The sequence below is a fragment of the Copadichromis virginalis genome, linkage group LG1 (genome assembly GCF_057382275.1).
Source record: "Copadichromis virginalis isolate Kocher_CV1m ecotype Utaka linkage group LG1, C_Virginalis_male_GT1.1, whole genome shotgun sequence".
Taxonomy (NCBI): Eukaryota; Metazoa; Chordata; class Actinopteri; order Cichliformes; family Cichlidae; genus Copadichromis; species Copadichromis virginalis.
The window spans coordinates 4,002,777-4,030,554 of NC_140618.1; the positions used below are offsets into that span (position 1 = coordinate 4,002,777).

Sequence of the window (27,778 nt, forward strand, 5' to 3'; positions counted from 1 at the left end):
GGCTATGGCATCATCAGTGGACCTGTTGTGGCGGTATGCAAACTGTAGAGGGTCCAGTGAGTCGGGTAGTGCAGAGCAGATGAAGTCCCTGACCAGCTTCTCGAAGCATTTGCTTACGATGGGGGTCAGGGCTACAGGTCGCCAGTCGTTCAATGAGGAGATGGTGGAGGATTTGGGTACAGGGACGATGGTGGCCATTTTGAAGCAGGCTGGGACTACAGACAGAGAGAGGGAAAGGTTGAAGATGTGCGTGAACACTCCAGCCAGCTGAGCCGCGCATGACTTGAGGACGAGGCCGGGAATCCCGTCCGGACCAGTAGCTTTGCGTGCGTTCACCTTCCTGAAGCACCTCCGCACATCCTCCTCAGACACAGTGTGCGCACTGACGTCATCCGCGGTGCGCACACTGTCCGGTCTCATGGTGTTCGCTGTGTCAAATCTAGCGTAGAATACGTTTAGATCCTCACACAGAGAGGCCGTGGTCTGCGGTGTTTCTGGACAATCTGACCATATTTGTAAAAGACAGAGGACCTTTTCAATCAGATGACAACCAAAGATCCAGATTGACAATTTATTTAGAATAAAAGCCTAAAAACATTAAATGACAAATAATAAAATCACACAGAGCAAACTAGCTGTCACGGAGTATTTTGTGTCCATAGCTGAACCTCCATGGATACGCCATGCACTGTGTATCTGAAGCATAATACCAGCAAAATCACTTCTAATGACGCCTCTGATAGAAGATGCTAATATATATGATAAGAGAGAAACACCCTCATCAATAATCCGGTGTGAGAGTGTAACATTAATCCTGAATCTCTGTAATATAAATCATGTAAAACCTTTTACTGAATCAGGTTTTATTTATGTGTGTGTTGCTGGATTATAGCCCAGAGCGACTCCAGGTTATGGTCAAGCATTCAATAACATTTTTTTCAAATTAAATTCAGTCGTCAAATAAAAAGTGATTTGAATGATAGACTGTGTATGCAAGGTGGAAGCAGCTTTAGTTATGAAAAGTAAAGCCTTAAATTTTCTTATTAATGATCAGCTGGAGGAAAATCCTCAAAAGAAGTCTGATTGCATAGAAGTGTATGAAAAAATGACAGAACTTTTTACTTGACTTATGACCTCAATAAACATTTTCCTCAGACATTTGTGATCTCAGTCACCAGTTTTGGGTCTTACTGAACAAAACGTTAAAGTTCACTTTGTAAATTATTTTTCCAGTTAGAGTGAAATAGATGATAAAGCAGGGGATGGTTTAAGGCGTGGCTACTTTGGTCCCTTTGCTTTTTGCACGCTTCATCCATGACATTTAGTTGCAAAACACCAAGATGGTTTTGCCAAAGTGACTCATAATCATAATCAAGATTCAGTGCAGAGTCACTGATGTCATACCACTTGGGACAAAATGCAGATCCTTGTTTTTCCCTTCCACTGAAATTCAACATCGCTTCACACGGGATGAATCGCACCCCAAACTCCATGCCGATGTTTCCGTAACAAAGATTCAGCAAAGACTATTTTTTATTCTGCTGCCACTGTCATGGTCCTGGGTCGGTGACCCAGTGTTTTTGGTTTTGTGCTTTTACTTTTGATAGTTTTGTATTATGACTGTTGTTTTGGGTTTCCTAGGGTTTAGTTGTGTTTCCTCTGTTTGGTGTCTTCCCTGCTTGTGTATCTCCTTAGTGTATTAGGTCTCTGTGTTTAGTCCGCGTCTCTGAGTCTGTGTCATTACGCGTATGTGTTTCCTGTTTTACTCTGAAGGGCTCTGTCTTATGTCAGTGTGTTCTGTTTACGTTCCCCCTGCCTCGTCAGCTGTGATGTCTTCCAGGTGTGTTCCCCTCCTGTTTCCCATCCCTTGATTCCTGGTGTGTGTATTTATAGTGTGTGTTACCTCGTCCTCGTTCGTCTGCTTCTCGCCGTCCGGTTTCCTGTGCATTTTCCTGTATCTTCGTTTCTGGTTGGTTTTGTTAGTTTTGCCCAGTTTAGGTTTTCGTAGTTCCATACTCACCTTTGCCATTTCTGTTTGTATCTACTTCTGTTTAATAAACTCACTTGCACTAGAGCTGCCGCATTTTGGTCCTAAATAACTCCCACACGGCTTGCCCCGGCAACCCGTGACAGCCACTCTATTTTATAGAAGTTTTATTAAATATGTTTTAATGTTTTATTTTTAGTCCTAATTTGTTAAGCACTTGTTGACTGTGTGAAGGAAGAACACCCTTAAAACAGGAAGAGACCTTCTGCAGAACGATGCTTGCGCGAACTGCCGCAAATGGTTGGGGCGTGAGAGGACAGAGAAGAAAAACAGCGTATAGGCAAATAGTATGGGAGAAAGCAGCACTTAAGGCACATGGAGGAGAAGTTCTCAGTGCATCAGGGGAAGTCCTCCTGCAGTCTGAGCCTCTTGCAGGGTCACCTGATCCTGCCTTATGCTGCAGAAAAATGATTAATTGGAGCAACTGATATGTTCTTGTCATGAATAAATTTGTCATGTTCAAGTCAACCTGCAGATGGAGCCTTTACCTCTCATTAATGCTATCAATGCAAACAGCAGTGGGGAATCTGACCCAACTCACTCTCATTTAAAATTTCACAGCAGTGAAAGTGCTGAGGTGGAGCTGCACATCCAAATATGTTGGAGTGGTACTTCAGTTTTATGAAAGAATAAAAGACAGAACTTTATCCTGTCTGCACTGAGTTAGGCAAGGTTTAAAGTAGATTTACCTCCAATCATCATTTATTAAATCTGCATCCCTCGTAGAGCACCACCCTTGGCCGTCTGTAGCATCCACTAATCCTGATTACACATGGAGAGACAGGATGGGGTCTCCACCCACCACACCCCACCCAGAGATGAACGCATCACAGACTGAGGACGGGATTGCGACGACCACAAGAGGACACGGGAGACAGAGAAGAGACAGAGGACACGCGTACAGAAGGGGAGATGGGACAATGAAGGTGGAGGAAAGCTAAACTTTACCAACATGGACAGCAGAGGGAGGAGAGGAACTGATGGGTCTTTCAAACGCTCATCCATAAAACGCAGCGCATCCTCTGCATCACAGAAGGTAGGATGGAAAACTCACCTGGGAAGGTGGCAATATTTACTGCGGTGGCCAGGATGAGATCGTTACTTACAGCATCAAATGGTCAAAAAGTACCTGAAATGTTACCTATAGTTCCTCTTTTTGAACTGTTAAAGAAGCTCATCCATAACTGCAATTAAAGCAGGTGGTTAAACAAGCATTAAGAGAAAAAGCTCTTTAGTAGTCACTGCAGGTAACATCAGCTGTACACATGCACAGCCTTCTATAGGATGCATGCATGCTGCAAGACTTCTGTTCTGTCACTGGACCCACCTGGCCACTATTTGGCTCCACCCCTGCACCTCAGACTTACCTTAACTCTCAGAACTTGAATATCCTGCAATCATTCCCCTTGAGATTGTTTAGCATAATGCTGCCTCTTACAGATGTTTTGAGTGTAAGTTAAAATTAGCTGGTGGGTGTGAACCAGAGCGAGCTCTTGGAGAAACGTTTCCTGGTCTCTCAGTTAAGATGTTAAGATGAACTCTGTGAAGCCTGTTTGATTTTTTTCTGGACTTTTTTTGGTGTCAGTGTTTTTCAGCAAACGTTCTGAAACTCATTTGCAGTTCTGAAAACACTCACTGAATATCTGAAGGCCTCCTCGTGCTGGTTTGGTCCTTGTTTGTGGTTTGCGGTTTTCTCTCACTGGTGCCATTGTGCTGTTTTAATCATTTTTCTTTCAGTCTTGCATTTTCTTATTTGTCGTCTTTATCTTTGTTCTGATCATCATCACCACCACCGCCTCCATCTGACTCTGAGGTTTTGTTCTGAGAAATGTTTGAAAAACTCCACAGAAAATTATCTGCAGACACTGAATCCACAGCCAATCAACAACAGCATGAACACAGAAATCACTCTTTGCACTCTTTTATGACCGAGGGTTGTAACAGTGCAAGGCCCCCCCCCCCCGGGTCAGAACAGGAAGCTGGGTTTGGAGGTCAGTTAGAGGACAGTTAAACTGGTTTAAATAAAGTGCTATTGCAACTTCACATTTAGTGGCATTAAAAAAACAAAAAGACAAATATCTGAACAAAACAAAGAAATCAGATTTTTGTTTTTAGGTTCAGGGAGGAAGCAGCAGCACCTTCTCTCAGACCATGTGACCTACTCATGCCCTTCTCCCCTCCTCTTCCTCCTCAGATCATGTGGCCCGCTCACTTCACGGTTCATTGGCTTCATGTGATTTTGCTCAATGAACACAATCATCTGTTTATTTTCCCTGGAAAACATGTGACTGTGAAATCAGACACATTAAAGTGCGAACAGCAAAGGGTCTAATTAATAAAACAGAGACGCCAACGTCGCACAGATGAGTAACACGCTCGTCTTAACACTCGAACCAGATCCTTTCTGTCAGACGCAAGCTTCACCTGTATCTCCTCAGTTAATCAGTTTCCCGTTAATTTGATGAATGAAAAAAATGGGAAAAAACGTTGCATATTGTGAAAAGTTTTTAGAAGTTATGAAGAAAAGGAACAAATTAAATTGACTGAATGTCATCGAGGGTTATACTTGTTTATAAAAACTAAGACAGGCACTTTTCCTATAGGAAGAAAAGGATTGCACAAAGCCTTTTGTAAGATAAAGTGCCAGAAAGGCAGAAAGAACATTCATTCATAGAACAACATAATTAAATCAGAAAAAAATCCTAGAATATCCTTCTCCCAAACTGGAGCAAAGAATTTTTGATATTGATATTTATCACAGATTATACTCATATATAAAATGAGTTTGATAAAATTAATAAAATGGATTCATAATTGTATGAAAACTTTCAAAAGGCATCATCATAGTAAACCTGCATGGGACCCAATTCAGTAAATCAAATTAGTGGTAACCAGTTAAACATTTCAGCTAAAACCACCTTTATAAGCATCCAGCTCAGACTTAATAATGCCAATTTTGAGCCTTAATGCAACTGAAATACGAAGTAGGTATTATATAAAGAGAACCCAAAACTGTTTCACATCGCAGGCTGTAAACATTATTTTTTAAATTTCTGCTGTAAAGTTGGACATTTTAAAAAAACGGAAGCCCGTGGCGATCGTGGGAACTGCAGGTTTTTTTGTATTTTTGGCACAAATGCTTGATTTTTCTTTTCTTTTCTTTTTAAATTCTTCCAGCATTTTTTCATTGAGGTTTTTATTTTAGCTTTTTGATGCTACTTTTTGAGATCTTACAGAAATATTTTTGTTGCTGTTTGTGTGTCTGTCAGAAAGATTGTGTAACAACTGCCCCGATGAACCTCAGTTAAGTGTTGATGCAAGTCCAAAAGAAGAACTTTACACATTTACTTCTGGCACAGGTTTATCAGTTTCCTAAATATTGCTTTCACCGTTGAACGAATTATCATCAGTATATATTTTTAATATGTTTTCATACAATATTTATAGAAATAAATTGAAATAGGCTCCAGTTCACATGGAAACACACATGCAAACTAGAGACCACCAGGGATTGTTGTACAACCCCAACTGGTGTTGGTACTACATATGTGACATGCACTAAATCTGTTCAAAAACAAAGAATAAGTGTTTGATTTTTGCTGATTCCTCCCCATCAATGCATTGTGCTGCTGTTGTGCCGACTGAAGAGATTTGCTGTTTATTCCTACCTTGTTATTCTCTGATTGGTTCAGAGCTGCGGTCCACTTCCTGTCTCTGAATGAAATAAAATAGAGCATAATACAACAGCTCATTATGCAAACAAGTAGTTCCTCTGAACAGCATTAATCTCATTTAAACCCCTGATAATCCAAATCTCCAGGCCTCTCTCACACACCCTGTGCATTGTTGCTGAGTCCTTCCTTTTTTCTGTTTTCGTTGAGAAAACACTCCTTGATTTTATTTTATTCACTTTAAAAGTACTTTAGCAGAATATTATTGCACAGAAGAACGGAACAAATACTCCACTAAATTTTCAAGTATAAGTACTGCAATAAAATCCCTGTGAAGAGGTCCATCAGTATTATTTACAGTATCAGAAGTAAAAGTACATGTTCTGATCGATTAAACTGTCATATGAACTGAATGTGTGTTCGGTCTGTTGTGCAGGCAAACTTTGTTTTCACGAGTGTTTCCCAGAATCCAGATGCAGTTATATCAGCGGTGCTTTTCGTGCCATGATAAAATGTTAGAAAGTCTGGTTGGTCCACAGGTGAGGCCGTCCTGAATTAAAGTGGGCTCTGCATTTCTAAACTCCTGTGTGGAGGTGACCGTAGTGAAGAAAAGAGCACAGAATTCCTCTCTGAGATGCGGTGGAAAAGCAACCAAATGTAAAAACTGGAGTAAAGAAGCAAAACGATTCAAACCAAAGAAGATGGACTCAGTTTCCATGAAGACAAACCGAAATCTTGAGGGGGAGCAGGTTCAACAGGTTTCAGTTTAAAGCTGAGCACATGGAGGATCAGGGTTTGGGAGGTTTTGGGAGGTTATGTTTTTGGGGGATTTTTAAAAGCAGATTTATTGAGTCTGGTCCCAGCAGCTCATGAAAATGCTCTTGTGTTGAAGCTTGATGGGTCATGAGACTCCCAGAAGGATTACCTCGGCCTGGAGTCATGAGACCAGGTCGAACAAAGAGCCCTGCTGCCTCACATGCTTGTCACATGAACTTGCTCAGCTGCATAAAGTCAACTCCTTTCTTATCTGCTGAGCTGCACCCAGACCCAGTCCTCACAGGGTCCTCGCGGAGCTGGAAGCCAGTGGGAGCTCACAGAGCTGCTGGGTCTGCAGTTCACTTCAGGTTTAGCACTGAGTGAGATGTTTGGACGTTGGAGTAGATGTGCAGGCTGCTGCTGGTGTCCACACAGACTTCTGACTCTTCTTCGCCCGATCTGAACATGAAGCATCTGAGAGGTTTGTTGGTTTCTGAAAGATTCTGTAAGAATGATATTCATAGTGGATAGAAATAGAGCGAATGTACAACAAATCTATTTTATCTGTTCAAAGATTAATTTTAAAAAAATGTCTAAAAAGTACTTTTTTAGGTTTATCCCTGTCAATGTGTTTACGACCTCGACACACTGAAAAAACTGAAGAGAAACGAACAAGAAGCAAGATTTTGTCCACCATAAAATTTGGCTATTCTTGAGGTTGACATCCTTCATTGCCACTAGATAATTTCGAGCTGCTTTCTGGGTTTGAAAAAACAAAATCAGACAGTTGTCACGAATCAGTTGCAGTCCATCGTTAGTGGTGCTGGCTTCAGTCATTGTGCAAAGGTACTGTTTATAAGGTTGGGGAAACCTGCAGTCAGCTGACACTTGGATAAGTAAGGAAACGTTTCTCCCACTGAATCATTACGTCCAAATGAACAGAACTTTTTGGGATTGGTTCCGTTCCTGGGTTTTTATTCTGCAGGCTAAAACAACTGCAGAATCCTAGCTAGAGGCAATGGCTCACCCACTTTCATTTAACCATTTCTCCCTCTAGCTGTTGTCACACAGGAAACTCTGGACAATTTGGGGAGAATCCTGATGGGAACAAAGTCAACTTTTCCCACATGGAGCTCTCTGAAAAGCATTTTTACTACTGGAAACACTCAGTTTGCTGCAGGTGTGGGCACTGCCTGGCTCAAGCATACATAAAGCAGCATACATTAGAAAGTTATTTTCTAATTTCTAATGTTGGCCTTACTGGATATCAGACGGATTTGTACTGAGGGCTACATTTGAATTCTCACACACATCCTGATGTGAAAATCATGCCCTTTAATTGTGACTTCTTCACATCTGAAGTATTTTCTCTGACACGTCTTTGTTTCGTTTAAAGTTAAACCCAGAACAGTAACTTTGGTTTCCTTCTCTACAGAACGTTTGCTGCCTGATGAATCACTGAATTTACCTGATTCTCTTCCTCTTCTTCCTCAGCTGTCAGGAGGATGGGGAGGGAAAGATAATGATGATGATGATGGTGGAGGGTTATCGCTCACGTGAAATAGACAATGACGCTGAGGCTCATGTGCCGTTCGGACGTTAATCCTCCATCATCCAGAGTGCAGGAATTTTACAAAGTGCAGACACACAATAACAACCAGTCATTGGTGCTGTTTGGATTTAAACACACAGGAAATAGAGCTTTAAAGGGGAGTTCCGTGTGTTTTTCTGTGCAGCTCCAGGATTAGGACGGAGGGTAAGAGGATTGGGTGCATAAAGAAATGGAAAGCTCCACTCTCCCAGAAATTAGCCAGATATATTCAGACATGAGCAGTTTGGTGTTTCATTTGAGTCATTCTGCAGCTGAACACAGGAACAAGAATGAACCACAGAGAGCACCGACACGCTCAGCTGACTTCCTGTTTATAGTTTTCTATATTAGTGACTGAATAAAGTTTTTGTTTTTATTATAAAAACTTACTCTGATCCACGACTAAGTTTATCTTGTAATCTTGCTGATGTGAGACATATTTAATCCATAATATCCACCTTAGGATACACCACCAAATAGTTATTTATTTATTTATTATTAACAGGAGGAAAAGTGGAATAAATCATTTTCTATGATCAAACTGACAAAACAATGATTCTGTCTCTTTGCCTTTTGTTACCTTCTTTGTGCAGATGATGTGAATTTATCAGTAGAGTTGGAAAAATATAGTCCTTAAATTAAAAACATCACTGTGTTGGATGAGTGAAGTTTAATTTGATAAATTAATAATTAAAGTTCCTTTGAAGATGAAAGGAAGCAGGTGTTTCTCGGACATTCGGTTTCATGTTTTTCTTGATGACAGTTAACCTGTTACTTTGTTACTGTGAAGAAGGAGAAGCAGAGTCATCCTCATGTTTCTTCGTAATCACATATTTTCAGATCCAGAGAGCTTGGATCGACAGAACCTTCCAGAAGAGGGAATGTATCCAGATCATTCCCAGCAAAGACGCCAGCAGGTAACGACACAATCGAGTGCAGAACCTCAGAGAGAGAATTTTCTCTTCTTTTTAATTTCTCTCACCGGACAGAATGATTATGAACGAGGAGACGAGCTGCGTTCAGTCACTTTCAAGTGATCTTTATCAGCTGGTCCTCCTCATGCAGCTATAATTACAGCTTCCTCTGGGGTTTGTTGTGTTATTTCTTTTCTTTTAAATTTTTTAACCCTCATTTTCATTTTTGGAGTTTGATATTTCAGTTAGCTCTTCGTATTTTTTGTGTTTTGGTCTATTGTTCCAGCCTCTGTTTTCTTGCCTTTGTGTTTAGTTTATTTCCTTTTTCCTTTGTTTCTTTTGTGTCTTTGAGCTAATCCTTAATGATTGTCCTTATTGTCTTCACCTGTGTCCCTTTTCCCCAAGCTGTCTCCACTTCCCTGATGAACTCATCTGTATAAACAGACCAGTCTTTCACCTTAGCCTCTGTGTGTTCTTGGCTCTGAGCTTGTGCTCGTTGGTGTTCGGGTTTTTGAGTGTAATGTAAATTAAGGCTGGTTTTCTGGAATCGCTCCCGTCTGCCTGAGTGTTGTAATTGTGTCGTACTTGAGGCCATGAGTGCGGCTTTCTAACTTGTTTTTGTTACAAGCAACTCAAGTTCCAGAGGAGCCAAAAAGCTTTCCAGTGACTGGAGTCTTTCTGTCTTTATTAGCTGCTTCTCTTCTACACTGATCGCTTCATTCAGTGTAATGTGACTGGTCACTCGCTGTTGATTATGTGCTTTAGTCATATGACCTCATGTCTGTTAAATGACAAACGAGACGAGCTTGATGGTAAAAACGAGTTGACCACCGGTTTATAATGTGAGTTCTGCTGCTATGAAGAATTCTTGGAGAACCTGTACTATTAGTGTTTAACTTCAGGTTCAGAAATTTTATTTGCGGTAATGTTGCACAAAACATTCAGTTCCTGCAATTTAATGAAAGCCCGTCTGCAGAGTTGATATCCTATAAAAGCAAAAATGGTTAAAGTGGAAATGATAGTTTCTCATCTCGTCATATTATAGTAGAAACGACAGTTCCCCCTCTGCTCAGTGCAACAGTTACCTTACACAGTGAGGCGGTAAATGAACATCAGTGCCTGTAACCTGTTTGTACTGCTGTTTTTGTTCAGGTGCAGCTGTGGTCAGCTGGTGGCACAGCACACCGCCATCCCTCTGGGGGCCAAAGAGGACGGGGCCCCACTGGTCCAGCTGGAAGTCCAATCTACGGAGAGATGGAGTGCCCTCAAACACACCCAGGTCTCCCCCACTGATGCCTACGGGGTGCTGGAGTTTCAGGGAGGAGGACATGTCAACAAGGCCATGGTAGTGTGCCTGAGGAGTGACACGCCAGCTTCACTGCTTCTGTAGCATTCTAGCACTGACACCTCTTCCTCCTCCTGCAGTACATCAGGGTCTCCTTTGACTCCAAACCAGATTCCCTGCTCCACCTGATGGTGAAGGACTGGCAGCTGGAGCTTCCCACACTACTCATCTCTGTTCATGGAGGCCTCCAGAACTTTGACCTGCCTCCCAAGCTGAAGCAGGTCTTTGGTAAAGGGCTGATCAAAGCTGCTGTCACCACTGGAGCCTGGATCTTCACTGGAGGAGTCAGTACAGGTACAGCCTTCATTCTTTATGCAAAGATGACTTGATGCCATTGCTGTTCTTTGACATCAAAAAGAGTCATTTTGTATATCATGACTTTTTTTTTTTCCCCCCCCCCCCCCCCCCCCCAGGAGTCATCCGCCATGTTGGCGATGCTCTGAAAGACCATTCTTCAAAGTCCAGAGGGAAAGTTTGTGCTATTGGGATTGCACCATGGGGGATTGTGGAGAACAAAGAAGACCTGATTGGGAGAGATGTAAGACAAACCAGACGGAGTCTAAGCCGACAGTGTTTGCAGATATTAATGTATCAAAACACCTGGCAGCAGAATGTGCTGTTCCTCACTTGGGTGAAACATGGGGTTTCATGTTTTAGGTGACCCGGCCTTATCAGACAATGTCCAACCCGCTCAGCAAGCTGTCAGTCCTGAACAGCAGCCACTCCCACTTCATCCTTGCTGATAACGGGACGTGTGGAAAGTACGGCGCTGAGGTTCGCCTCCGCCGGCAGCTGGAGAAGCATATCTCTCTGCAGAAAATCAACACACGTGAGTCAAACTTGTGACCTACCCAAAATGCACAATTGCTTTTAGTGTCAGTCTGAAGCTTATCAGTCCATCAATCTGTGTGACCTGTGGGTTTCCCTTTGTCATCCTATGCCTGGAGCTGTCTGTAAGGCAGGGACAGCAAAGGGGAGCTCAGCTGTCACCTCTCACTTCATGAGGCCACCATAAATGACCAGAAAATCAAGACTTTTTTTTTTTCTATCAAACCTTAACTGTATCGAGTCAGGTAAGTCTAAGTGAGGCGGCTGTTTCACACTACTTGTGGCAGAAATGTTGTCTTTAACAAACCATTTTTAGTTTGAGCACAATGCATGGCTAGAAAGCAGTTCCAGAGTGAAAGGGGTGCTGGGTTTGGGTACGTGGTCATGCATGAGAGCAGTTTTCTGGTGGGTGGCTCAGCAATGCTAAAGCTGCACAGCACTCTGTGTGAATGAGTGACTCTTCAGAAAAGGAAAACCAAATTGGTGCAAGTGAAGCTAATCACTGAATGCTAAAGGTCATTATTTTGAATTGCAGATGCTGATAGAAGTTGGCCTTAGAACTTTTGTGTATGGTGGTTTCAGGTCTTGGTCAGGGGGTCCCAGTGGTCTGTCTAATCGTAGAAGGTGGTCCAAATGTTATCTCAATCACACTGGAGAGCTTGAAGGAGGAGCCCCCTGTCCCAGTGGTGGTCTGTGATGGCAGTGGTCGAGCTTCAGACATCCTTTCGTTTGCTCACAGATACTGCGAGGAAGATGGGTGAGCTGAACGAACGTAAAAGCCAGGCTTAACTAGACGATCACACCTGGTGGCAGTTATGGTATTGATACAATCACTGAGGATTGTCATCGACAGATTGAAGTTAAATAGCCAGACTACAATGTCATGTAGAAAATCACATTTGCTTCTAAAATGCACAATTACTAATAATTCAATTTATCAGATCATGTGAGACGCTCATAGTTTTCCAGTTTTAATATGGGAATATCTTTATCGTTATACCCCTCTGCGTTCCTCAGTTTAATGTTAATGTGGCTACCTGGATGTTTCTCTTGCGCAGGTTGGTTAGTGAGAGTGTCAAAGACCAGCTGCTGGTCACCATCCAGAAGACCTTCAACTACAGCCGCAGCCAGGCACAGCAGATCTTCCTCATGGTGATGGAGTGCATGAAGAAGAGAGCTCTGGTAGGTTGGGGGCAAATTGAAATTAAGGTGTGTGGGGTTTTTTTTTTTTTTTTTTGTTTTTTTTTTGGGGGGGGGGGGGGGTTCATAACTGCATTTGTCTGTCACGTATGTCCTCATCAGTTCATTAATAAACCTGATCTCCATCCCCAACCCATCTCGTCTCAGTCATTTATCACAAACCAGCCCTACTGCCTTCATACACTGTGTTACTGTTGGGGACGAAATAATCCCTTCCTGGATCGGAGTGGTTCAGGAGTGCATGAATATGCTGCAGACTTACTAAAGACAACAACCGAATGTCAAACTGTGATTTGAGTTCACAATGAAACGCATTAATTTTTCTCAAAATTAAACTGTCTGTGCCAGATTTTGGTTTTTATTTTTCCTTCGTCTTGGCTATGTACCTCTTGTACTGTGTAGGGCAGGGTGTCCTGTAACAGTCCAACCCTGCAAAAGAATTAAAGCCATGTAGAGGCCTGATGACCGAACGCAACCAGGGGGAGCTACCTTACATGCCAGGGTGCACAAGTGTTGGTGCCAATTTGAGAACAATGGCTTAAGTCTCTGAACCAGCACTGAGCAAACACTTGATTGTAATGACAAAAGCTCAGGTGTGTGTGTGTGTGTGTGTGTGTGTGGGGGGGGGGGGGAACTTAAACAATTTAAACATTGTTTAAGTTCTTTTAAACCTCACATGTGTAACTGTGGTACGTTAACCTACACTACTGGTTGGGCACCGTTTCTGCAGATTACAGATTCATGTTATACAAACCTGTTCACTGTGACATTTGCACAATGAAGGGTTTCCCTTTGAACTGACACTGCAGCACTTAGTGGAGATTGTTCTGTGACCCTCCACCATTTATTTAATCCCACAATCCTCTGCTTCTTCCAGAGAACAGCTGCAACAGCAGGCTGCCCATAAATGTAAAAATCTGAACATCAATTCACTTAAACTGATCTGCTGTCAGATTAAAATTGCTTTGCTGCAGGTTCACATGTTCGTCTGCAGACATGACCTGAAGTCAGAAACATGAGGAAAATAAAGCTCGTGTAAATCACACACGTGAAAATGCCTGTTCAGATTTTGACTTCCAGTGATGATATCATTATCCATTAATCTCTTCCAGAGAAGAACCTGCCTTTTGAATGTAAATCAATTAGTAAATAAGCACAGACCAAATCAACAGAATACAGATGGGATGGGGGGGAAACCAGCAGTGCAACGCATCTGAAAGCCTGCCGCACATGTCCAAACAACAGATTCTCACTCCAGATTCATCCTTTACTGACACTTACTGAGGGTCCTTCATATTTTACCACACTGGGAAGCCTTCAATGTCATTTTCAGTGACACTCAATGGTCTAGCTGAGATCGCCAGATAAGGGGGTTTAAAAACCAAACGGTTTCCTCATGAGTAGGCTGGATTGATGCTGCTGGAATATATTAGAGGACGTCATCAGATGACCTATTCTTTCATTTAAGGTCTTTTTAAATAAAATAAAAAATAGATGCACAATCGGTGTTGATTAAGAGTTGAATGTGATACAGCCTGCATCTAAAAATAAATACAAATAACATTATTGGCAAATGTCACAAGACATTTGTGTTCAGGTTGCTGCATTGGACACCACCTCTGCAGGAGAGCTGCTCAGACCCTGGTCTGCTGCATAAATCAAGACCAACGTCTGTTAGATCTGGAATTCTGACAGTTTCATCACATTTACATCTAATGTCTGCATCCAACTTTTATATCTGATCAAAGGAAATAGATCCTTGGAGGCTCAGAGATAACAGGTACAGATTTACCAGATTACGTATGCCTTATTCCATCTCAATCACATTTTTACGACCTGCTTTATCGTCTCCAATTTGCATAAAATTGTTATTGTAGATAGTTTGAAGATAAATGATGATTCCTGTGAAATTTTAGCTTCATATATTTTTAATCCTTTAAAGATCTTTTTGAATCCTTTAAATGATCAGCTGATCCACTTTTCATGAACATCTCAAAAAGGCTAAAAATGTCACTGTGTGAATGAATGAGTACTATGAAAACATTAAGGTCTCTTGTCTAATATTTGATGCTAAATAAAATGCAAAATAAAGCATGCACAATTCTTTCTGACATTAAATTAATTTATGTTGACTCAAAGAAAGAATCTTGAAAAATATTAGATAAATGAAGCTAAATTGTCACAGTAATCAGTCTATATGTGTCCAAGCTTTGCACCATAAGATTTATAAGTAAGTTGGAGCCAGCAAAGCAGAAGATGCACATTGATTTGAGACGGATGACCTATAATGGGACCGGTTCTCTGCCCTGAGCTTTGCCTCTCAGGCTCTGGGTGTCTGGTGCGGTTTGTGTCGCTCACTGTGCTGTTTCTTTGTTGATTGTGTAGATTACAGTGTTCAGGATGGGCTCAGAGGGACAGCAGGACATTGAGATGTCCATCCTCACAGCTCTGCTCAAAGGTTGGTGTGTGAAAGGGTTTTAAGAAGGAAACGCACAACAATGTTAATGCTGTTGTGTTAGGTAACATTTTAGACAGGCGACTGCCTAAGAGAAATGTTGGCCTGTGTTTCAGTTCAGGATCATTTCTCTGATAGGTCTGAGTACATCAAAGCAAATTATGCTTTTCTCCACTTAAATTGGGACATTTGGTGTAATGAGTGTCATGAAAGCCACATGTTGCTGGCAATACAGATAATTTCTTCAAGCATATGGAGTCGCAGTGATTTCACATGGTTTAATTGGTCAATGTAACAGCAACACATTCATATTTCTAATATTTATTCCAAAAACATGTCTGTGTAGGGACGGAACTGAGGGTGAGATCTTTTTTCCTGGTTTCAGGTACAAATGCATCTGCGTCTGATCAGCTGAGCTTGGCTCTGGCCTGGAACAGAGTGGACATTGCTCGCAGTCAGATCTTTGTGTATGGACTCCACTGGCCTGTGAGTTCACAGATACAACAGCTTCAGTCACTCCGTAAACTTTGTTTTTCTTTCAAGAGAAACTTTTTTCTTTGACATCAGCGTTCTGTCATCCATTTGTCTGCTTCCTCAGCCTAGGTGTCTTTTACTTATGTGTTTGTGGATTATTGATTCCCCACTTGCGTTTGCTTTCTGTTTCAGCCTGTGCGAACTTCACCTTCTGACCGTCCAAAGAGCCCGGTAGCCCAGCGACCATCAGCAGGAGGGGCTAAAGGGAAACCCCGGGGGAAGAAGGGAAAAGGAGGAAAAAGCAAACCTGAACCTCCTGAAGAGACGGACCCTCGGAAACTGGAGCTGCTCAACTGGGTAGGAGACTGGACTAAAAGTGATGTTATCATCTTGAATAGCCGCCACCAGCATCCGCTCAGTGACTGACACATCGAGGCAAATCTGTGATCCAGAAGCAGGTGGCAGGGGATGATTGTCATGATGGTGTTTTTGTGTGGGACAGGTGAACTCACTGGAACAGGCCATGCTGGACGCTCTGGTGTTGGACAGGGTCGACTTCGTTAAACTTCTGATTGAGAACGGCGTCAACATCCACCACTTCCTCACCATCCCCCGTCTGGAGGAGCTGTACAACACGGTGAGAGGAGGACCTACTCCATGACACCTCCCGTGTGCAGAGTCATAGTTGATTTACAACGAAAAAAGTGCTCTTTGCAAGAATTATATGATAAATAAAAATTAAAAATGACCTTGAATGAAATCAGCAGAAAAATCCATCAGCAGCAGAAAGAAATAACCCATTTTAAACCCAGTACAAAGCATCATTTTATGACGGGGTAATGAAACTGGGTAACCGATTTATGGTGGTAAACTGGGTGTGATTATCCTGAATCAAGATGTTAGACGTAGCAGGGTGAGAGCCCTGATTATTTGGTGCTCACAGCAGGCTGGTAACACACACATAAACCTCAGGTTCATTCAAAATACAATAAAGAGTTATTTTATCTTATCTTCAATGGGGGCTGGAAGAGCATTGAACTGAGCTGCAGTGGAGCTTGAGCACACCCTGCTGGTAATACATGTTATGTCACCTTTCAAATGTTTTTCCCAGTCTGCCTGTTTGTTATTGATGCAGTAATGAGGGCTGGTTTGTTGAATATGAGAGTAAGATTAAACTGCACTGTTTGAATCAGCAGAAACCTTAAAAAAAGTTTTGGTTTTATATGATGCATTGAAAAATCTTAATTCTCTCAGGGACACTGTTCATATACATCAGGCAGAAAATGCTCCAATTTCTTGGTACTTCACCATTTGTTACTCTTCCCTTGTAATATAATACCTTCATGCTTGTTTGATCTCAATAAAATTTGGACATCTGTTAACAAAACAAAAGCTCTGCTCTAACCACTTTACTCTCGCTGACACGTTGCTCTGCAGCTTAATGTCCTTCTTCTGTTATATCACTGCTGCTGTCTCTAATCTAGCTCTGATCCACAGACATAAAAGCTCTTAAAACAATGGTTTAACCACATTATTGTCAGATTACAAAACAGCTCTCTGCTGCTGTCTGCGTGCATCCCGCTCATCACGTCCTCTGGTCTCTAAGTGAATCTGTTAATTTGTATAAATTGTATTAAGCAGAGAAGCCACCACTGTTTTTATTCGCATCACCTTGTTTTGTGGTTGGTTTCTGCAGAAACTGGGACCAGCCAACACTCTGCACTTTTTGGTCCGAGATGTCAAAAAGGTGAGTACCGTGCTCTGGATTCACCGAGTTCATGAAATATTTAAACTGCAGTATATGCTTTGAGCTCAGGCTGCTTGTCCCCAGAAGGTACCAGGGCAGAACCGCAGCTGCACATCATAGAAAATATGTTCACGACCTTTAAAAACGAGGTATAAGTGTCCTGTTCACTGAAGGAAATCGGCTCTTCTACACTGCATCTGCAGAAAGAAAACTAGCAAATCAAAGAAAATATGAGGAATGACTGAACAAAAGATGCATAATCCAATGACATGTGTTTCAGGGGAATCTTCCTCCAGATTACCAGATCACACTGATCGATATTGGACTGGTCCTGGAGTTCCTGATGGGTGGAGCGTACCGCTGCAAGTACACAAGGAAGAGTTTCAGGACTCTGTATAACAACCTGTATGGCCTCAAAAGAGTGAGTAAAGTTGGTGGAGCTGCGATAGAAATGACCTTGCATCTGCTGTAGCATCAATACACTAATATTTACTCACATTTTCATCTTGTGTCTTACAGCCCAAAGCGCTGAAGCTTCTTGGCATGGAGGTATGTACATGTAGATCTGAAAACTAAAGGTGATCTGCTCTGAGAGGAAGACTTGCTGACCTGCTTGGTTTCTGCAGGATGATGAACCCCGTCCAAAGGGGAAAGGAAAGAAGAACAAGAAAAAGGAGGAGGAAGTAGACATTGATGTAGATGACCCTGAAGTCAGCAGGTTCCAATACCCCTTCCATGAACTGATGGTGTGGGCGGTGTTGATGAAGCGCCAAAAGATGGCATTGTTCCTGTGGCAGCGAGGGGAGGAGGCCATGGCAAAGGCTCTAGTAGCCTGCAAGCTCTACAAGGCCATGGCTCACGAGTCTTCCCAAAGCGAGCTGGTGGATGACATCTACCAGGACCTGGAGAACAACTCCAAGTGAGTCCCACACACAATCCTGGACATCGTGTCCAGCTTCTGTTTATACTCTTAAGGCCCTTGTTATCTTTTAAACCTTCTCAGTTGTGTTTGTTAAAGCCACATGCTGGTTTTCCAGCTTTAAAGTATCCACTGTGAGGCAGCCTAAGGAGGGTGTTGGCCTTTTTCTTTGCAGGGACTTTGGTCAGCTGGCCTATGAGCTGTTGGATCAATCCTACAAACACGATGAGCAGGTGGCCATGAAGCTCCTGACCTACGAGCTAAAAAACTGGAGCAACTCCACCTGCCTGAAGCTGGCTGTAGCTGCCAAACACAGAGACTTCATTGCCCACACCTGCAGCCAGATGCTGCTGACCGACATGTGGATGGGCTGTCTGAGGATGGGCAAAAGCAACAGCCTCAAGGTACCAGCAGAATACAGCAGCAAGGTTTTCTCAGGAAAAGGGTAGAATAAAGAAACTGGATAGACAGAAAAGGTTAAGAGTTTGTTTGCTTTTCAGAACTTCACAAGTTAAAAGATAATTTTTAAATTAAATGGGCCCAAGGATAGAACCCTGAGGGATCCCAGCAGTAGAGGCATCTATATGTTAACATAATTCTGTTAAGCTTGACCTTTGTCCCCTCCTCACCCTGTCTCCAGGTCATTTTAGGGATTATTTTCCCTCCTGCCATCATGCTCCTGGACTTTCGTCTTGGGGATGAAGCTCCTCATCATTCATCCAAAGGAAGCAATGATGGAAAAACTAAAGATGACAAGAAGTCAAACAAGGTATAAAACTCTCGTGTCGTTAACATCGGCATAAAATCAGGCTGTTTGAGTAACTAAGACTTTGTTTCAGGATGCAGCATCTAATGTTGACGCTACTTCAAAGAAAGGAGATGAAGAAGAAAATGAGAGTGACAAGAAGCACGGGAAGAGGGTTCCTATCGGGAGGAAAATCTATGAGTTCTACAATGCCCCATTCACCAAGTTCTGGTTCAACACGGCAAGTGCACATTTCAATATTTAAAATGAGAAATATATAAAAGGGCATTTCAGATAATAAAAATAAGTATCTGGTAGATATAAAAAGACTGAACATTTATGAATATTTTCCCTGAAACTTCGTGTTTGACAGAACTGCAACAGACAATGTTTTTTTTGTTTTTTTAAAATTTATGTTTTATTAGTTTTCTTATTTATACAACATGTTCAACAAATTCAACTTAATCACCGTGGGGGGGAAAGCAAGGCAAAACAAAACAACAACAAAAGAGACAAACGGACCAAAACAAAAACAAACAAAACACAAAAACAAACGAAACAAACCAAGAAATACAATGACATTATACAAAATCGGGCCTCCCATTTTGTACATATTTCAACCAATATTTGTCAAATGAGTCCACCTGCCACTTTCGCCTAAAAGTTATTCTTTCCATAACAAAAATATTATATATCACATCAATCCATTCATCTATAGTAGGAGTATCCTCTTTAAGCCAAAGGCGAGTTATGGCCTTTTTGGAAGCTACCGACAGCACACTGAACAAATATTTATCCGGTTTGCATAGATTAAGACTCTCTAGGTTACCTAGGTACAATAATGCAAAATGAAATTGTATTTTCTTTTGGAAGATTGTTTCCATGACCTTATGTATTTCCTTCCAAAATGGAACCACATGGGGACATTCCCAAAAAATGCGGAAATGATTTGCTGTTGCATGTCCACAATGCTTCCAGCATGTTGTATTCTGAGAATAATTGGATTTTCGAGCTGGGGTAATAAAATAACGAATTACATTCTTCCAACTGAATTCCCTCCATGAGGGGGAGCTTGTTACTGACCACTGCTGTCTACAGATCCCATCCCATTCCTCTCCTGTTAGGGATAGGTTGCTCTCTGTTTCCCATCTTGCTTTAACATATCTTGTATCATCACCCCGTAGATTGATCAGTGAACAATATAATTTGGAAAAAATTTTGTAATAGGGTCCATCTCTATATACATTCTCGAATATATATATAATCTCTTCATTCCCAGTTGATAACTGAGGATTTTTTAACTTTTTATTCAGGAAGTCCCTCAGTTGCAAATATCTAAAAAAAATCTTGATTTTGCAACCCAAACTTTTTCTTAAGGTCCTGGAAACTCATCACTTTTCCATTTTTCAACAACGTACTGTATGTGGTGAGACCTTTATTTGCCCATGTTTTGAATGTTGAGTCGATCTTACTAGGCAAAAATTCTGGGTCATATGCAAACCACTTAAGGAATCCGGCCCTCTGGTTTAATTGATACTTTTTAAGTACTCTTTCCCATATCTTTAATGAACTTACTATCCAAGGGTTGCCCGGGTCTCCCAGGAGTCGTAACTCTGAAGGACAATGTTATGTGCTTAAATAAATTGGCACATCAAGACTCAGAGGTCTAAGAGTCTGAAACGTTCCCAATTCTAGCTGTCCATCATAAATCCAGAAGCTGAATTTTTACTTTTAGATTCTATGATCCTTGTGTTTTTTGTCCATGCCAGATCTCATACCTGGTGTATCTGATGTTGTATAACTACATAATCCTGGTGAAGATGGAGCGGTGGCCGTCTTTGCAAGAGTGGATCGTCGTCTCTTACATCGTCACTCTGGGCCTGGAGAAATTCAGACAGGTGAACGTCAAACACACCTGGCTGTTTAACCCCCGCCTGCTTCTGTGACACTCACTCAGCAGCAGATTTCAGTCCCTAACTACACAAGAACTGGCCCAGGTGGTTAAATCGATCCACATCAGGTTCTCTTCCAGTCTGTGAAGGTGTGCAAGAACAACATTATCTCTGCTGCTCCAAGTTGCAATTTATACTGGTATGCCAGTACTGTGTTATATAACACAGACACTGCTCTTGTCTGACAAGTCTATTTTTTACATTTTCAGACTGAGTGTGAGCTTGTTATGAACTCTGGATTCTGCTCTGAAGGTCATTAAAATTTTGAAGGCAAAGCAAAGTTTGTGCCTGAAAAACAAACAAACAAAACAGCCATTAACAGTTAGCATGAGCTCAGTAGGTGTGAGGACAAAATGAAATCCGATCGGGGTGCAGGGTGAGATCTGAACAGCTAATAACAGAAAAAGAAAGTTTTATTTTTGCCTAATTAGAATTTTACACTTTACTGAAGAAACTACATGAAAAAATGTAACCAAATGCAACTGAAATTATGCTCAATGGCGGAACCTAAAGGTTTAATCCTCTGAGCTGACAGGTTGAAAGGTGATCTCATATTAAAGGGTCTCTTCTTGAATTACACTTTTACCACAACATTTGATCCTTAATTGTTTTGTTCCATTAGAAATGCATTAGACTGAATTACATTAGCAATATTGATACTTTAGGAAACTTTTCAAATCATTACAGTTCAAGCGGGTTGTACAGTAACGTGTTTACAGTCTCTGAAAAATGAACTTCTGACCCTTTCTTCTGACCTGGATGAAAACACTTGCTTGGTCAGATCCTGATGTCCGAGCCTGGGAAGCTGAAGCAGAAGATCAACGTGTGGTTGGAGGACTACTGGAACATCACAGACCTGGTGGCTATCTCGGTCTTCATCTTTGGGTTCCTGCTGCGGCTGGAGCCTGAGCCCTACATGGGATATGGCCGCGTCATCTATTGCGTCGACATCATCTTCTGGTACATCCGAGTTCTTGACATCTTCGGAGTAAACAAATACCTGGGGCCCTATGTCATGATGATCGGCAAAATGGTAGGACCCCTGGTGTGGGTTTCTTCTTATGTTTTCATTCAGGAAACCGCACATACAGTCAGGCCAACGCAATGTTACACAACCTTTTGTAAAGGCACCAGGAAATCATAGTCTTACATTTAAAAGGACTGTGATGTACTGGTACCTCACAGTACACAGCTACATGTACACTGTATTATCAGATTTATGTGGGGTACCAGCAGTGCACACAGGTTATTGTTTATACGTGTGGTATAATATTGATATCGTCACAGAGTCCACATTGATTGGGTTAAATGTCTCGTGTTCCCACATGTCTCCAGATGATCGACATGTTGTACTTCGTGGTTATCATGCTGGTGGTGCTGATGAGTTTTGGTGTAGCTCGGCAGGCCATCCTCCACCCAGATGAGGAGCCGACGTGGCGTTTGGCCCGCAACATCTTCTACATGCCCTACTGGATGATCTACGGAGAGGTGTTTGCCGACTCCATAGACCGTAAGACTAGAATCCATAGTAAGACAGCTGTTAGTCCCCTGTCCTCATGCTGTCCTTACCCCGTCCTCCCTCCATGCTGTAAACTATCAGTTAGTCCACACACCCTGCTGTCCTCTCCCTCCAAAAACAATTGATCTCTGTATTTACTTTCACTGTACTTATGCTTTTTATTAATCATTTGGATACTACAAACGAATTTTATTTTTTCCCCTGCAGTTGATTTGTTGTGTTCATTGTGACTGTGATTGTCATCCTCTCCTTTGTTAGACATTATCTCCTTCAGTGGTTCCAACATGAAGTCTTCTTCACTTTTTGAGGATTTTCAGCTGATTATTTTTCTTCCTTCTTTCCTTCCGCTGCTCCTGGACAGTTTACGCGATGGAAATCAACCGTAAGCATCTAAAAGCACTAACCCACTCAAACCAAACAGTCAATGTGCTCATCTGTGCATTTGAGGTCATACAAGGCTAATCTCATAGTGTTGTGAAATCTCAGTTGTATTATCTACTGACCATCATTTGTTGAATTTATGCTTTTAAACTCACTGATTTTCTTTTAACTCCCTTCGGTTCAGTCTCATTGAACCAGAAGAGGCTGAAATGAGTTTAGCAGCTGAAATAACTAAGCTACCCTCACAAAAATGTGTCATTTCATAAGTGCTGTCTATGAAACAAGGAGGTTCTGAGGGTGGGTGTTACAGACCCTATTTAAAATTTCTTTGGTAACACTCATAAAAACTCAGTTGCTCATAAATGCTGTTGCCTGATGTTGTCTTTTGCATTGTTATAGTTTACTCTTTATGTCAGATTTAATGAGTGCTGCAAGTCTATGCGTGTGTGTGTGTGTGTATTTGGGTTTCAGCTCCTTGTGGAGAAAACTTATATGATGAAGATGGGAAGAAGCTTCCTCCCTGCATCCCTGGAGCCTGGCTCACGCCCGCCATCATGGCTTGTTACCTGCTGGTAGCCAACATCCTTCTGGTCAACCTGCTCATTGCCGTCTTCAAGTCAGTACACCGAGCAGTCGTTGCAGACACGAGCTGTAACATATGTTCCGTCGTGGCTTAAAAGTCACAACATAAAGAGGAAACAACATTTAATTTTAAATCCATTAGTAACCCGAGCTACACATGACAGCCCAGAGAGCACAAAGACAAAAACTGGCATCCCCCAAAGCCAGCCTCAGGCATTCCTTTATCCACACCTTGTAAGGTGTAGACAACTGTCAATTAAGCTTTGACACTTGCACTGCAGACAAGGAAATTAGGGGTTGCAGACGCTGACTCAGACAAAACCCACTTTAAAAACACTTGTCATATTTTTCAAGTTAAATGCAGTGAAGAAGAGTTGAGTTTAGTTTCAGTGTCGAAAAAGGGGAAATGGGGGAAACAGAAAAATATGTGGACAAAATACTGAGAATGATCCGTATGTGTCCTAAAAACCATTTGGCTGCTGATTATGGCAGTGTTTACTTTGCCGTACGTACATACTTAGTATGTGACGTGAGGTTCATTATCAAGTGGTGACTGCCCAAGTACACAGCTGTTCATGTCCACAAGCATGTATAATCCCGGCCTTATACTCACTCATTTGCTCGGAGCTGGAGGATGAACACACTGTTTGTGCCCTTATAGTTCAAACTCTGTAACATTAGTGTCGCGACAGACTGTAGAGCATGCTGACATCCAAAAGAAGCCTCATGTTCACCCCATTGATGACAAATTTTTCATCACTCAGACCCAAGCAGACTTTTGCACACTTCCAATTTAACAAAGCTTTTAAATGAACTTTGACCTTTTAGCTTCTCTGCTCTGATACAAAGGGCTGTGTGATCAATAGAAACAAAGTATCCATCTGGCAGCAGGAACACGAGTTGATGTTATTGGTGCTATACTGTGTCTATATCAAGACCTTGAGAGGAAATCATTTTGTTGGAAAATTTTCTATCCAAGGAAACATCTGAGGACAAACTGCTTAGATCTGCAGTGTGTCCCCTCAATTGCTCTACAGAGGTACAGTAGAGATGCACTGAAAACAATAGCCCGGGCTGGGAATGTCACTTCCTGTGTAGATGTCACCATAATCTATTAACTGGTGGGAAGGAAAAATACCTAGAAACCATTTTCTAGTTAGCTCACGGTTCCAGTTGATAACTTCACCTTGAACTTTGAAAACCTGATTATATAATGATAAAGTGATAATTAACTCATTCACTGCCAGCCATTGGCAGTGAATGAGTTAAACCCATTGACTCATACACTGCAATTGACGGCTATAGACGTCAATGGCAGTGAATGAGTTAAGAGATTTTCTCCACTTGCTCCACAGCAACACCTTTTTTGAGGTGAAGTCCATCTCTAACCAGGTGTGGAAGTTCCAGCGATATCAGCTGATCATGACCTTCCATGACCGCCCCATCTTGCCCCCGCCGCTAATCGTCTTCCCCCACATCTACATTGTACTGAAGAGGCTGTGCTGCCACTGCAGACGGAGAGCAGAGGGTGGAGAGTACGACGACCGCGAAAGACGACTGCGTAAGACAGAGACCGCCATAATCAGAACCTGAACTTAAACTCTGGATCCTGTTCAGTTTTTTTCAGTATCTGATATCTAAAAATGTAATATGTTTAAGCACATCACTAACAGAAGCTAAAGTAGGTTAAAGGCTCAGTATGAATACAGCATAATCCTGGTATTTCTCGAGCTATCAGAACCACCTCTACCAGTCTGAGGCACACATTGCAGTCACGTGTGTTTGTGTGCCGAGTTTAAAATGCTGTGTTCCCTCAGAGCTGGTGCTGAATGCAGATGAGCTGAAGAGTCTGCATGAGTTTGAGGAACAGTGTGTGGAGGAATACTTCAGAGAGAAGGACGATGAGAAGCAGTCGTCTAACAACGAGCGAATAAGAGTCACGTCTGAAAGGTTCGTGTTCATCTCAGCGTGCAATCTGTGGAGGACCAAAACTGCCAGAATCAAAAATACATACGTTAAGAACTGAATAAAACTTAAAATGCTGTTAAATGTGAAAAAAAACAAACAAAAATGTAATGATTTACCCGGCAACTGAAACTTAAGTGAGACAGCATAACTTACAACTTGTTGCCATCACAGCCCTGAGTACTCATGTCGTGTGTTCAGGGTGGAGAACATGTTCATGCGTCTGGAGGAGGTAAATGAAAGGGAACACTCGATGAAGGCATCCCTGCAGACGGTCGACCTCCGCCTGGCTCAGCTGGAGGAGTTCTCTAACCGAATGATGAACGCTCTGGAGAAGCTGGCGGGCGTCGACCGAGCTGAGCTCGTCCGCACGCACTCCAGAGGATCGTCCGTGTGTGAGCCGGGCACTCTGCTGCGCCAAGGCAGCATCAACAGCGCTGACGGGTACAGTCTGTACAGATACCAGCTGGAGCACGACGACAGGACGTCGGTTTTTGGAGACATGGAGGGAAACGACAAGAGGGTCCAGCAGAGTCCAGAGAGGCAAGGTGGGAACAGCGAGGGAAGAACCAAAACAGGTAGGACAGGAGATGAGTCTTTATTGGACGCATTATATCAGAAGAATGAAGGTAAACAGTTATCCTCTGTTTGAACTTCTCTTTTTAGGTGAATTGAAAGAGTTCTGCTCAGCTCTGGAGGTACAAGGACTTAAGGACACTCAGTCTCTTTCAAACGTGGACATTCTGATCTCTCCCTGTGACCCAGACATCAAATCCCCCAAGATCTGCTCCATTTCACCTCAACGTGACTCGGCTGACACTAACAAAGATAAACCCATAGAGAAGGGCCGACTGGAGGCGGCTGTGTCCTTCCCTCTGGAGAGGTCAAAGGTCACACAGTATTTATCCTCTCCAACCCTCAGCAGCTCTCCATCCTCCAATAAGAAGTATGTCAGCAACATCATCTATAGCCCCGGCCAGCAGGACCAGAATTGGGCCACTGAATTGACCAGCAAGGAATCCAAAGAGGAACTAGATGAGACCAAGCTGCAAAGCCATGAACAGGAGGGTCAGAATAATAATGCAGAGGAGGAGGAGGAGCTGCTGGTAGGGGAGGACCAGATGTATCCAACGCTGCGCTCCAAGAGTCTCAATGCCAACCCAAGAAAGATGAGGAAGAAGAAGAAGGAGGACGAGGAAACACCACGTACAGCCAGCAGCGTCAAAGATCTGGTTTCAGCGTTCAGTGGGGGGCCATGAGGACACGGGGAAGGACCAGGTCCAAGAACTCTTCAGACGACTGTTTATCCTGAAGGACTGAACCCTGCTCTGAACTCACGGGAGATGAATAAAGCAAGCATGATGCTTCAGTATTCCTGAACCAATAATAACTCTGAAATAACTGCTAAACCTGAAGCTGCAGCCCCCCCTCCTGCCCAACACAAAGCTCCTGCATTTGGTTTGTTAAATTCCAGAAGAAAAAGTAAATGTAACCAGTTGCAACAAACATAGTATCCTTAACCTAACTGATTGTTTCCTCTGTCACGATCTTGACAGACAGCAGCACAAGAAAGGAAAACTGAAGAGATCGCATGCTCATTGGCTACGGGCTTGTGACCCGTCGTTAGCCAATGAACATTCCCTGAATAACACTACTTTTTTTACTCCTGTATTGATCATATTTTATAAACTACAACAATTTCCTTGAAATGAATTCAGTTTTATTCACAACAACATATATCACAAAGGCAACTCATACTTTAAGGGAAACACATTACAGTCTTACCTCAGTGAGAAGCTCAATGATGAGACGATCAGGTGCTTTCCTTTGTGTCTGCATTAAAAACATATTTGTCTTTAAACTCAGCAGCACAGCGAAATCTTCTACTTTATTAGTTTATAGCAACTGTGCAGGACTGAAGCCAAAACACAACGAAACCTGACTGATTTTTTGTTTCATACAGAAGCCACGTGTGTTCTTTCTTGCTATGCACTAAAGTGCTTCATTAAATCTGCAGTAAAATAAATATAAAACTGTCTAGAATAATAAGATTAATTAACATAAAATCTTGCTGTAGACTTGAAATTTTCACTGTTTATCGTTTGCCTTCATTATCATAAGAATCTTACCTGTTTTGTAACATTGTTTAATTTAATCCCTGACCACCTCTCACTGAGTAATGAACAATTTAAGAAAATGTTTTAGTTTGAACTTTGTGTCAAAGCATTTCTTCTATCCCAGTACGGCTCTGGACTGGAGACTGCTTCATGTTTCATGGTCACCACAGGCACTGCTGAGAGAGTGGAATGAACAGCTTTATATGGCAATTTTGTCACCCTTACAAATGCTGAACATTCTTAACTTTTTTCTTCCTGTTGTCACCCACGTGACATATGCATTATGTCCTGTGGGTGGCACAGTGGTGCAGTGCTTAGCCCTGTCACCTTACAGGAAGAAGAGTTCTGGTTTGAACATCAGATCTCTGTGCCTGCACAGATTTCCTCCAGCATATTATACATATATGCATTTCAATAAGGCGAGATCACTTGTAAGAATTTGATTTATTGAGAAGGAGAAATTAATGTATCTGGTGATTTGACTCCTATGACCCATCATGGCATGAAGGAATCGCAGCAGTGATAGGATTTAGGACATGAGCCCCTGGAGTCTGGATGCTGACGGAGGTG

General features: G+C 42.2%; 1 protein-coding gene across 1 annotated transcript; it reads left to right on the forward strand.

The window, feature by feature from the left end:
* Positions 1 to 8,809: 8,809 nt before the first annotated feature.
* Positions 8,810 to 27,052, forward strand: LOC146718164 (transient receptor potential cation channel subfamily M member 1-like). The gene is made up of 27 exons (XM_085430330.1): positions 8,810 to 8,982; positions 10,132 to 10,324; positions 10,405 to 10,618; positions 10,738 to 10,862; positions 10,982 to 11,153; positions 11,735 to 11,909; positions 12,211 to 12,334; positions 14,738 to 14,810; positions 15,193 to 15,293; positions 15,474 to 15,638; positions 15,784 to 15,918; positions 16,978 to 17,028; positions 17,309 to 17,449; positions 17,548 to 17,577; positions 17,655 to 17,947; positions 18,123 to 18,351; positions 18,588 to 18,716; positions 18,787 to 18,933; positions 20,462 to 20,590; positions 21,426 to 21,677; positions 21,980 to 22,154; positions 22,525 to 22,545; positions 23,016 to 23,160; positions 24,482 to 24,687; positions 24,944 to 25,076; positions 25,293 to 25,669; positions 25,758 to 27,052. The coding sequence occupies exons 1-27, from the start codon at positions 8,810 to 8,812 to the stop codon at positions 26,348 to 26,350; spliced, it is 4,701 nt and encodes a 1,566-aa protein (XP_085286456.1). The 3' UTR covers positions 26,351 to 27,052.
* Positions 27,053 to 27,778: the final 726 nt, after the last annotated feature.